The following is a 13070-nucleotide window of genomic DNA, read 5'->3' on the forward strand; positions in this document are numbered from 1 at the left end:
TCCTCTCTCCATGATTCCTTAAAAATTCGAATGACATCCTGCGCGAAAGACGGGGCTGACAATTGGGACGTATAGACTCTAACCAATCGAACGTTAAAAAAAAAATAGGCACTCTAAATTTAAAATTTGATACACGAAATTTATCACAAATAGCATTGACTACAAATTTATTATAAGCCACCAACTTTGTAGGCCAAGGAGTAATTACTAATCATGAGAATCATTATTTGCGTGTTGCTCTGAGTGGGCCGGTGAGATTTGTCAAGAAAAATGATCGGATTTGCTACCGGAAATTCATACCAAACAACATACTGACATATTCACAATAAATAAATAATTATCACAAATCCAAAAAATATACACAATAAACAAATAACATCTTAAAGAACAATAATACTAATACTAATACTATAAAACTAGAGCTGACAATTTCTGACACAGACCTGTTAGCACGACACGACCTGGTTTTTTCTTATTTCGTGTTTGGCTTTAACGTATTTCGTATCTTAAAAAATCATGTTTTTTGTTGGATGTATAATTTTGATGAATATGCATCCAAGATGGATGCACAAAACAAAAAACATGATTTTCTCGATTTTGATAGACCAATGTGCTGTTAAACACTTAAATAATGATAATTAGCTATACACTATGTTAGTTTTATGGACTTTTAATGCATCAAAATATAGTTTTTAAGTGTTCTTACCGTGTTTTTATTTTAAGACGGTTCTTATCTATATATATATATGTGTGTGTGTGTGTGTGTTTTTGTGTGTATATATCTAGGTGTAAAGTCACAACATTTGTTAAGCGTGATCATAATCAAAATTATCAAAACCCGATATAATCTGAGTTTAAATGCAAATTTATATAGTATTATACTATATAGCACGAGAAATATGACAAAGAAAATGTTGTGAGCAGGTGGTCTATGTAGCTCTGCTCATGTATATATCAATATATGTAATCAAAACTATGACGCCGATGAGTGATAGAATAAGGAAAACAAATGCAAAAAGGGAGACCAAGTAAGAAAGCCAAAGGTCTGCAATCACCATCACCGAAGGCGTAACATATTTTCGGTTTTATCCATGGTCTTGAGTTCGATCCCAGGGATGATAAGTTTTGGAGTTTTCCCTCCGAATACTTGTAAGGGTACGTGCAAGACTTCACTATTATATAGTTAGGTATTCTGATGTCGTATCCCGACCGAATGTTAAAAAAAATATTAATAGTATATTTGTTAAATTCAACTTAACAGTTTTCATTTAATATTCTATACAATAATACCTTTAGGAAAATGATAATGACAGTCCTAAGGGTTGTCATTAACAGCTTATTACATGCATAAAAAGTTGTACTTTATATATCAATAACCGCCCTCTGAATTTTCGCAAGACAAAATACAAATTTTAATGCATCAAATTAACTAATACTGACAGCCCTAAGGGCTGTCATTAACAAAACTCATAACTTTATTATCGTAATTTTTTTAAACTTTACTTAAAATTATCATATTTTTAGGTCCAACAAATTTAGTACTATCTTGTATTTCCATAATTCATACAATAATACCCTCCCTTAAACTATAATCTATTTTATTATCTATTGTTTTCTTTATATTTTATTCAAAAACACTAGCCCATTTTCAAAGTTTTGACTTTTTATACTTAATAAAGAAAACACCATCTTTTCAAAATACAATCAAATTTATTTATTTATTTATTTTTAAAACGACAAGCAAATAACAAGGTACTAGAAGCAACGAGTACAACTACAAATAAATCTAGAAGTTAAACAATACAGCAAAATTTAGACTTTTCCCGAAGCGTTAACTGCGAAGACTATAAAAATAGTGGAAAAAACTTGTGTCAATTACAGTGACTCGAGACACGAGAAAAACTCCAAACCACTAGTTTTTGTTCTTTATACTTTATAAAGCAATACCTAATTTTCTATATTTAATCAACTTTATTACCTTTTGTTTATCTTCAACTTTGTTTAAAATAACACTCTATTTTTTCGTTTCTAATGTTTTTCATGTTTTTTTTAATACTCTTTTTACCACTTTTTACTAGCCCATTAAGATCACCACCATATAATATATGTGTAATTGCACGCTTCAATTGTAACCATTTAGTTCGATTGATGTTAAAAGGAGATTCCACAATACCTAGTATACCACAAACAATACCTTGTATATATCCACAATGGTTTAAATACGTATTCGATCGGACATGAGAAAATCTTTATTTACATAGACAAAATGTATACCACCATATTAAATTTCTTAAACGCAATTCAATAGGTACAAGGTTGTAAATATCGCTTTCGGTATCGTATCGGCCGAACCCCGATATGCGATATATCGGGGATATATCGGATTCCCTAAATTGTAAAGGAATTTATCTAAAATTTATATATATATATATACTAATAATATATACAACTTGACATAAGTTTACATACCTTTCAATCTTAATTGCTATGTTACGAAACAAATCTTACATACCTTTTAATCTTAAAGTCAGAAACCCTATTTTTGGTTTTAACCCGTGGTTTTTTTTTTAAAAAAAGGCAACTTTTCTTTTACCAATATTGACCGAAATGACCGATATTGACCAATATTGACCGACATTTAACCAAAACGATAAGTTCAGCCGATAACCCATATTTCGTATCAGTTGAAGGCCGATATCCGATATATCACCGATATATCGGTCGATATATGCATCCTTGAATAGGTATGAAAACTTATACGAGTATTAATTTTGATGATTACAAAATATAATATAGAATATTTTATCATCTATTATTATTTGTATCTAATATTACAAGTCTTAATGCCCGTACGGTGTACGGATTATATAATATATGATAATACAATTATATTTATATAGAGAATTAGAAATATGTCTGTTAGATACCTAAGTTTGGTTACAGATCCTTTCACTTATTATATGAAACCCCACGAATTGTATAATATATTTTTTTAATTAGATGATTAAAACTTAACATATATCTTATCTTTTAAGATAGTTGTATTCCGTATTGGTGTTGACATTATTAATTTTTTCATAAATCATATATATGGAAACCTAATATATAAATTATATATATATATAATTTAAAGATTAGTATTTGATTACTATTAAGTAAATATGAATTAAGAATTTTTTTAGTTAGAACAAAGTGACACATGGCGTGCAAGGGATGCACCAAGTGTCAATTAAAAATCATTTTTATATTAAATATAAAGAAAGATTAATATTTGATTACAATTAGGTAATTATGAATTAAAAATCTTTTAGTTACATCAAAAGTGACATATGTCGCGCAAGAATTACGCCAAATGTCGATCAAAAGAATACACAACTATGTTTTAATATATTGGTAGATTATGTATAGACTATAATCTATACTCCTTATTAAAGATTATACACCCCCTTCAAAATGGAAAGTGTTACCAACATGTCACATGCGAAATTACCAAAATGTCCTTAATAAACGCCCCACAATGGAAGGGTTTTTATAAATTACCAAATTTGCCCTTAATGAATTAATTTACATCCTAAACCCTTATCTTGCTAATTTACATTCTAAGTCCTTATCTTATAAAATAGTTTTATTATCTTAACATCAACTTACACCACTCAACACCAATTATCGATGTCATCACTATGCGTCACCAACCCCACTATGCCGTCGTCGCCGTTACAGCCGCCGCATTGCGCGGGTACCATGCTCGTAAAAGTTTAAATGTAACATATGCAACATTAACATCTACTTATATGGTTAGTACGTGATGACACAAGTCATTATGTTTTATGTCTTTGATTGCGATAAAATTTATAAGGATAAGTATCTTGTAATGTAACAAACTTTGAAACGAATGTTTATAATAAGAAATAACTAAAGTTGTGTGTATTGTATGTAAACAACTCGAAAATAATGTTTATTGTATGTAAGAAAATGTATTCAACCAATTAAAATCAGACAAGTGACACCTCTATGTGGTTGTCACGTATGTTTTCTTACATACAATAAACATTTTTTAAAGTTGTTTATATACAATATACAAAACTTTAGTTATTTCATATTATAGACATTCGTCCAAAGTTTATTACATTCCAGGATACTTATCCTAATTTATAAATTGAATACATGGAACGACACCCTAAATAAGCACATTAAATATAAATTTAAGATTTAATAAATGAAAGGGGAAAACATTTGTACTGCTACTGTTCCATCATCGTAGCCTCACATCCAATTTTTTATTATTATTTTTTTCATTTGAGCACGTGGTGGGAATGTGAGGACACTGCTGTTCATTGCCCCAGAAATTCATTAAAAAGAGCCACAGCCAAAGAGTATTTATTATGAGAATCATTAATTGCGTGTTGATCTGAAAATGGGTTGGCCGGTGAGAGTTTTCAAGAAAAAATGATCGGATATAACTATACTACCGGAAAATCATACCAAACAACATACTATATTATTCACTAATTAATAATAAATAAATAAATATCATAAGTCCAAAATTATTATACATACGAAAAAAATACAAGAATTACTCACACATAAATAAAAAAAAAAAAAATGAAACCAAAAAGATTATTTAACAAGAAATATGTGGTCTAAATCTCATCTTTCAGAAAAGAAACTCGTGAATGATGAGATTAAGTATCATTAATTGTAGTGTACAGTTGTACACTACAAAGTATATATTATTGTAGTGTACAGTACAAAAATACAAAATAGTACAATATTAATTAACTTAACAAGGAATCTTGGAAATGAACCATTCTATGACATGAAAAGGAGCTTTAATAAGCTCAATTCCAATTTCAACCAACACAGTTACGCATAAACAGCATGGACATATGCACGTTAACAACAACCTGCACGTAACATAAGATTTTGAGAAATTATATTTATATGTATCTAGGTGTAATAAAGTCAACATTTGTTAAGCGTGATCATAATCAAAATTATCAAAACCCGATAAAATTAAGGGGTTCAAAGGCAAATTTATATAGAATTATACTAACTAACACGAGAAATATGACAAGGAAAATGTTGTGCTGCACCCTCTCGAGTGTATGTAGCTTTTATACATGTATATATAATAGTCAAAACGTAGTACGTACCCGACGATCCAGACTAAGACACCGATGACCGATAGAATAAGAGAAACAAAAGCAAAGGGGAGACTAAGTAAGAAAGCCAAAGGTCTGCAATCACCATCACCGAAGGCGCAACACATTTTTTTGTTTTGTTTGATAAAGTGAACGGATAATGATACAAAGGAAAGAAAAATGTGTTTATAACTCTACTTTACTACGCAATCTCTCTCACTCTCTATTCTAGTTCTAGATCTATATATTGTAGACTTGTTATTTCATTTTATTTATTAGTAAATTACAAAATAGTCCCTTAGCTAGTTTAAGGGTGTGTTTATTTGGTTTGTGTTATTGTGTATTCAAGTTGTATGTATGTTTTATTTTACACCTAAATATATAAATAGTTTTAAAGAGTTTTTATCTTATCATATATATGACCAGAAGAGTGCTCGCACGTTACAACGACAACGGTTTATAATGTGTGAGATGCTCTGCAACGGTAATACTTTTAGGTTACTTTCATGAGATGTGACGATAAAACATCTAATCATTGTTATCATTTTAAATATAAGTCGAGAATTAGATGAAAAAATAAAGGATGCAAAAATTAATCATTTTAAATATATTTGTTAGGTTATTTAGTGGTAGTTTAGGGATATTAAAAAAAATGGCGAATTTCTCAAAATAGAAAAACCAGTTTATTTTATAAGGAATTACAGATATAGAAGTGGGAGTACAACTTTCGAGTTATTTATCTGAAGTGGGGAGTACAACTTTCAGGATAAAAAAAAAAGCCACAACTAGTTTTACCAAAATATATCATCGACTTTGTTTGGTGTGTTTTGGACCATCGACTTTGTTTGGCTACAAAATACCTATAAATGCAACATCCCATGTTAAAGCATCTCTTTAACTTACAATATTTTTTGTAAGATATCTCTTTAGATTCTGACATCCCAGATATACTAGAATTTTAATCTTAATATATATTATAAAACACTTGAACTAATGACTTATTAACCAATTAAATTGCCCAATTTCATCAAATTGACTCTCGCTTATGTCATCATTTAGATTAACTATAAATTAAAAATCCTAATAATCATTATACAATATATTAATATAGTATTTATATTAATCCGTAAAAAAATTCTCATTAATTTACACTTTTTTGTATTCCATCAATAATTTACACTTTTTACCCCTGAATACTTAATCTATAATTATTTTTAGCCAATAGTTATATTAGTATTAATAATTTGTAAAAAAAGTATCATTAATTTACATTTTTTTGTTTTTCATTAATAATTTACACTTTTTAACCATGAATATTTTTTATCATTAGCAGAGTTGAAAGGTCTATAAATACTCTTGTGTTAGTACTTGCTCATATTTCATAGCGACTATGAAAAAAAATTACGAGTAAAATATAGCAAATACATTAACTATAAAACCACTTTCAATTCATCTAAAAACTTCTCCTTAAAATTTTTTCCATTTCTTTGATTCTTTCCCATCCCCTACCCCTCATCTCTCTCCCTTTTTCTAAGAAATATCATACTCATATGTGTGCGCTGACACTTATATACACACAAAGGTTCAGACATCACAACAAAATTATCACTGCCGTCGCTACACACGGGTACTTAATTATCGTTGTCGTCGCTATACACGGGTACTTGCTAGCATTCACTAACATAGTTATGGGTAAGTATGTATTAGCGTGTTAACTTAATCATTAATAATCAACACCTAGCCACCTAGCCACCTAAATATCTTTCTGGATTTGACTAAAAACACTCGAATGTGAAATTGTTGATGTAATGATGTGTCATGCTGTTATGTTTACGTGTATTATTATAAGATATGATAAAAAATCATCTTATTGAAAGTGTCAATATTAAAACAGAGTTTAGTATACTCAAGTAATCATTTAAGGATATATAATATACAAATAGTGAATTAGTGATAGCCTTTCTTCCTTATTCTTGTTCTCCCAACTATTCCCACAATAATAGCAAAAGAATAATACTTTACAGAAGACTAAAGTATGACAATCATCTTCACTTTTGATCACATTGCAAACGAATAAACCGATGTGATCTTTCTTCTACAAATTATCCTAGCAAAGGAAATTTCAACTCAAAAGTACTTGGTCTCATCTTACCAGGATATCCTATAGTTGTTTCCTGACCTTATTCTCCACCATCTCCAAAATGTTTACCTGGTACGGTTAAAACCTGAGATTTTTTATGACATCATAAAAAAAGTTAGCAAATTCTTGACAAGTTATAAATAATAATAAGTTAACACACACAGGGACGCAAATACAAGTTTTTGCAATAAAATTACGACGACACTAATTCAGGAACTAAATTAACTTTACAAGATTTTCTTATGAAAAACATGACTGCTTCTACAGAGAGTTTAATAACATGAGACAAGTTAAGGTTAATGCTAAAACACTATGAAATACATAGCTGATTACATACAATTACAGAAATACTAAGTTTTAACATAAATAGTTATGGACTACAAAGAGCACATCCTTTCATAGGGCTTAGAATCGCTAAACTTAAAGGCATAATACAGCAACTATTTGCGCCTCGTGCATTAAATTGTACATTGGCACTGTGTTTTGTCGATTTTCAGCTCCTTGAAAAGGGTCCCTACAAACAACTTCGACTCCTTTGATGGTTGGTACAGTTTCAGAAATCTGCAAAAAAGAGAGAAGGATTTGAGAGAATATACAGATGTTATTTTGGAGATCAAATATTACCAAACTTGTAAAAGGAGTTGGCCTTCCCTATTCAGTTTACCAGGGAAGAGCGAGTTTTTATTTTTTTTCACAAATGTACACGGCTAGATGTTACCTAATGAGAATTGAACCTGAGGCATCTAGAGAGTATATCAAGTTGTCTCATCAATAGGTCACTTTGGAGGTAGTTAGTCATACGATACTATCAACAAAAGATAGTAGAATTGACTAATATGCCCCTCACCTTTCAACTAGATTCTACCATCACATCTATGATTTATCTAACTACCCCTAATGAAAAATGTTACAATATAGATCCCTCAATCTTTAGAATAACTACACTGCCCCCTTTTACATCTATTACTTTTACATTCATAACCACACCTCCGTCACCGACATCATCTGTCGCCGTCGCCGCCGCCAACACCAGCACCACCCATCGCCGCCACCACACAGCTGTTACTACAGGCGCCACTACCGTCACCGCCATCACCACACCGCCGTTACAACCATCGCCACCGCATAGCGCAGGCATACATCTAGTAAAACAAAACTTTGCAGAATAACAGCTATTCTTCGAAAGGTAAATCAGTCTGAGCCGACTTTCTTCATACTAACCTCATGATGTTCATAAAACTGTTGAGAAGATTAGTTTACTTTTATATGTTGATAAACATCGAGCAAACTGCTTTCGAGTATGTTAAAAAAAATTGGCTCCTGGCTAAAAATTTTTGTAAAAGATACTCATGTGTATGTTAAATCATTTAGTTTATTGTAGTTCATGTTAAGTCTGCATGATCTGAGTATGATATTTGTACAAGATACACCCCCATCAAACATCATACTCTGCAGCCTGCGAAGAATAATCTACAATATGGAAAAGAGAAGGATAGATTCAAAGGAACATATTAGGTATTTAGGTCAGTTATTGGTTATGGCCTAAAACAGGCTGAAGAGTAGGGCTAACATTCTAAGAATAGGTTGGTTAGGCTATGGCCTAAAACGGCCCTAATAATCGAAGTTTTCGGATAAATAGAAATCTTAACTGTTCAGTATTAGTTGTTCGGTTATTGGGTACATTCTAGGTTGTTATCGGTTGATTGATGGATCCACATGAAAATAAGGTAAGTAAGAAGTAACAAAGACGTGAACTGAAAACATATCCTTGAAAAATGGTGCTTGCCAATGATACTAACTTCACCATTGTTAAATATATGTAAACACTATATATATCAGATCTTGTGAAAACCTATCTGGATTGGTTTGATTAATACGTTCAGTTTTATAGACATAAATATCCATAATCAAACCCAAATATTAGCAATCCAATTTTTCAAAACCAAACCATAAGTTATGTTATTCATTAGTTAAATGGGATCCGTTATCTCGAATATGGTTCGTTTAAAATCGTTATATTGCTCACCCCTACCGAAGAGTGAAACGGGATTGTGCAATGCAAGTGAAAAGTAAGATGGAGGGTGAAGACATCAAACTTTCCGCTATCACACCACCAAAGGACAATCGTCAACAATATGGGGAAGATAATAGATTCAAAGTAACACATAATGCATTAGTGAAATGCAAGTAAAACACAAGCTGAAGAGTGAATAAGTTGACTGAAACTTATGACTATGCTGTGATACCCCTGAGGACAGTTAGGCAAGTAGATTAGACCGGGTATTGTAATCCATTATACATTAGCATATATGATCATTAGATGTAAAAACTTCTTAGTATTGAATATCTGTAAAAAAAACTATCAAGAACTGAGTCAACTGACAATATATTAAAGAATCCAGAGTACCGCGTGCTGCTTTATACCTTTTATATCATTGGCTAAGACAAAGATATAATACAGTGAAAGCAGAAGCACTCTAAAAGTCAAAGAAAAATGTTCCCAAACAAAAAACATTAGATATATGGTATGTACCTTTATTGTTGCCAAAGCCAAATCAGTTACAATCATGCCTTGGAAGAATGACCTGCATCAGATCCCGCTTCAGATGAACTATCACTATCAGAATCTGCAATTAATTCAGAAAACTTCAGATAAGCTTGACTTAACATAAATTCTACCAAGTGCCTAATATAATTTGGAGAAATGCCATAAATAACCAAATCTTATGTTAATACCACTAGAAGAAGAGCCAGATACACTGCTAGAGCTGCTTGAGCTACTTGACTTGTCTCCATGGTCAACCTGGTCATCTACCAGCTCCTCAATCGGGATTTGAGAAGTAGAGACTCTTTCATCTGTGCATAGAGTACAATGATGTGTAATAAGTCCATTTTTCTAGTTACTAAGTTACGAATTATAGTAATTGAAAATGCCTGATCACCTGTTTCAACTTCTTTGGGGGCATCGACCACAACTAATTCTGGGTTCTGAAATTAGAAAGAAAACAAATGCATTACTTGATGTATTTCAGTACCATAGTTAACCATGAACTATATGAAAGACGTAAAAAATGAAAGAAAAAAAAAAGCCATACACTCACTTTGTCCCGTATGTTTGCTTCAATTTCAATCATATCTTGATTAGGAAATTCAGATTCAACTTCGACTCTTTCTTGATTAAGGACTTCCGGTTCAGCTTCAACCTCAATTCTTTCTTCAACAGGGAATCCGGGTTCAAGTTCAGTTTTTTCTTGATCAGGGAGTCTGGGTTCAACTTCCATTCTTTCTTGATCTGGGAATCCGGGGTCAAGTTCAATTCTTTCTTGATCAGGAAGTCCGGGTTCGACTTCCATTATTTCTTGATCATGGAGTTCAGGTTCAAGTCGTTCCTGATTAGGGACTTCAGAGTCAACTTCAATTCTTTCGTGATCAGGGAATTTAGATTCAAGTTCAACTCTTTCCTGATTAGGGACTTCGGGGTCAACTTCAATTCTTTCTCGATTAGGGACTTCAGGTTCAGCTTCCATTTTTTCTTGCTCATGGAATTCAGACTCAACTTCAATTCTTTCACGATTCGGGACTTCAGATTCAGCGTCCATTTTTTCCTGATCAGGGAATTCAGCTTTCCTTTTGTTCTTGTTTAAACCTTTCTTGTAGTTAGTTACAAACCGGTCAAGCTCCCAAAGAGTTTCAGTATCAAAAGTATCGATATCCACTTCAATTTCATCATCCTTTTGTGACAAAGTCGGGTTCCTTTTCTTGATAATCAAGACAACATGATCCAGCTTTTCACAAGGTAAATTCTGCAGATCCACGCTAAGTTTCTGCTTCTCCTCATACGTCATTTCCCTCTTATTCAAATCTTTAGCCCTCGGTTTCTTTAACGAAGGACTTTTACCTAACTTAGAAACTTTAGTAGCCTGTGGTCTATGATCAACAGCAGGTACCGGCGTTTCCATCCTGTCCGATACCGGCAAAAACTGAGAAGGTGCTTGTTTTCTCGTCCCGGTTGGCAAACTAACTTCATTTACCCTCGACTCCTTCACATAATCCGCTTCTAAAACCTTCCACTTCTCTTCAAACAACTTCAACAAAAACTCTGCCATAGCATACACATCTTGCCCTTTCGGGTTATACGTCATTGCATTTTGAAACGTCAATCTAACATCCTCCGCAAACTCCATCGGAGAATTATACCAATTCTTCTCAAGCCTCGACTTCACCGTACCCAAATCCATCGGATGTTTCACTATATCGAAATAATCATGCAAACCTAATGCTAATGGATCAACCGGCGTATTAAACACCCAACTATGTTTATGCTTCATTAACTTCTCAAGCAACGCACCACAACTCTTAAATAACTTATTCGAAAACCGAGCATCCACACCACTGCCGCCACCACCGCCGCCGCCGCCGCCGCCACCACTAGACTTCATCTTCTTATTCATCGTCTTCCTATCCAAACCCGACACACTTAAGTCCCTATTACTACCTCCTTCAATCTTCTTAACTAACCTCCTAACTAACTCAAGCTCATTAACTAACTTCCTTTTAATCTGCTTCATTTCATGCCTCGACCGAGACGTTAACTCTATCGTAACCCGATTCTCTTGCTTCTTAAACCCAAACTTAACCCCTAAATTCCCCTTGGAACCCATACCTAAATTTTGTGATAACTTCTTATTACTTTTATTACTATTTACATTCTTAAATGACTTCTTACTAAAATTCTTTTCAGAACCCATTTATAAAATTCACTAATAAACACAAAAAAACATTAAAGTGATTAACTTTACATACAAATTAATAGTAACAATTATTATAGATTATATTGAATATATAATATAAAATAAACATAGTAATATCCGAAAACAGACATACCTTTGTGTTATTGAGTTAGATAAAATTGAGGGGATTGATGTGTTTAAGGAGAGGGAGGATCGGAGTGATGACGTGGACTATGGAATTGAACGGATTATGTTGAGTTGAGAGAAGATAGTGAGATGACCGTCACTCTGTGAGTAATTGAAACAAGGTTTACCCACGCGTGGTGGTGGCGCGTGTGTCTTTTGTTGCGGGTCGGATCTGCTGGCTGGCTGGCCCTGCTTCGTTTTGATGTTGATTTTAATTTAACGTAATGTGTGGTCAATAAGTCAACATTTTTCGGTACAAGCTTTTCTTGCATCCTCGACTTAAAAATATTTTTAGAAAAGAAAGAAGAATGACAACGAGAAACAAATCATGTATAAACAGAAAAGACATTTTTATTTTAATTCTAAGTTGAAACAAAAACCGTGATAAAAATATAATAGTAAATAGTTTAATTACATGTATAAGTTAAAAATAAACAATAACATATAACTATAATTAAAAGTAAACAGTTTTATTACATTTATAACTTGGGTTATTCTGGGGGCAAGATAGTATCTTACGCTTGGAAAGTTTATGTATATTGTGCCTTAATTTTGTCACGTGATATCCATGCATATTTTTTGTTAGTTTCTTTTAACGGTGTAAGTTAGGTCGTCTCTAATGTTAAGGACGTCTTTAGGCGTCTTTGAGCTGTCACATCATATCTTTACAAATCCTTACACATTCTTATCAATCCTTCAAATCATATAATTTGATTTCCAACCATACAAACATCCTTACATATCATTTGTCTCCAACTAAAAACAAAATACATTAGGTAAGGACAAGTAAGGACATCCTTCAAAAAATCCTTAGTTTTGGATAAGCTTCAACGGCAAAGGATATTCAAAGACACATAAGGGCGCCCAAAGACA

General features: G+C 32.4%; 2 protein-coding genes across 2 annotated transcripts; both read right to left on the bottom strand.

Moving 5' to 3' along the window:
- Positions 1-4636: 4636 nt before the first annotated feature.
- On the bottom strand, positions 4637-5375 carry LOC122598057 (signaling peptide TAXIMIN 1). The gene is made up of 2 exons (XM_043770669.1): positions 5154-5375; positions 4637-4904 (listed from the first exon to the last, which is right to left on the bottom strand). The coding sequence occupies exons 1-2, from the start codon at positions 5267-5269 to the stop codon at positions 4781-4783; spliced, it is 240 nt and encodes a 79-aa protein (XP_043626604.1). The 5' UTR covers positions 5270-5375; the 3' UTR covers positions 4637-4780.
- Positions 5376-7460: 2085 nt separating this feature from the next.
- Positions 7461-12376, bottom strand: LOC122595888 (transcription factor GTE3, chloroplastic-like). Its single transcript, XM_043768359.1, has 5 exons — positions 10383-12376; positions 10224-10269; positions 10018-10137; positions 9815-9908; positions 7461-7842 (listed from the first exon to the last, which is right to left on the bottom strand). The coding sequence occupies exons 1-4, from the start codon at positions 12027-12029 to the stop codon at positions 9847-9849; spliced, it is 1875 nt and encodes a 624-aa protein (XP_043624294.1). The 5' UTR covers positions 12030-12376; the 3' UTR covers positions 7461-7842; positions 9815-9846.
- Between the last annotated feature and the right edge of the window lie 694 nt (positions 12377-13070).

The sequence above is a fragment of the Erigeron canadensis genome, chromosome 4, assembly GCF_010389155.1.
Source record: "Erigeron canadensis isolate Cc75 chromosome 4, C_canadensis_v1, whole genome shotgun sequence".
Classification (NCBI taxonomy): domain Eukaryota; kingdom Viridiplantae; phylum Streptophyta; class Magnoliopsida; order Asterales; family Asteraceae; genus Erigeron; species Erigeron canadensis.

Bases quoted from the DNA above. Each gene is read 5' to 3' on its own strand.
- LOC122598057 (XM_043770669.1), bottom strand. From the start codon at position 5,269: ATGTGTTGCGCCTTCGGTGATGGTGATTGCAGACCTTTGGCTTTCTTA. The intron at 4,905-5,153 runs GTACGTACTACG...TGTTACGTGCAG, and splicing joins GTCTTAGTCTGGATCGTCGG to GTTGTTGTTAACGTGCATAT.
- LOC122595888 (XM_043768359.1), bottom strand. From the start codon at position 12,029: ATGGGTTCTGAAAAGAATTTTAGTAAGAAGTCATTTAAGAATGTAAAT. The intron at 10,138-10,223 runs GTGATCAGGCAT...CTCTATGCACAG, and splicing joins CCCCAAAGAAGTTGAAACAG to ATGAAAGAGTCTCTACTTCT. The intron at 9,909-10,017 runs GTATTAACATAA...AATTAATTGCAG, and splicing joins ATCTGGCTCTTCTTCTAGTG to ATTCTGATAGTGATAGTTCA.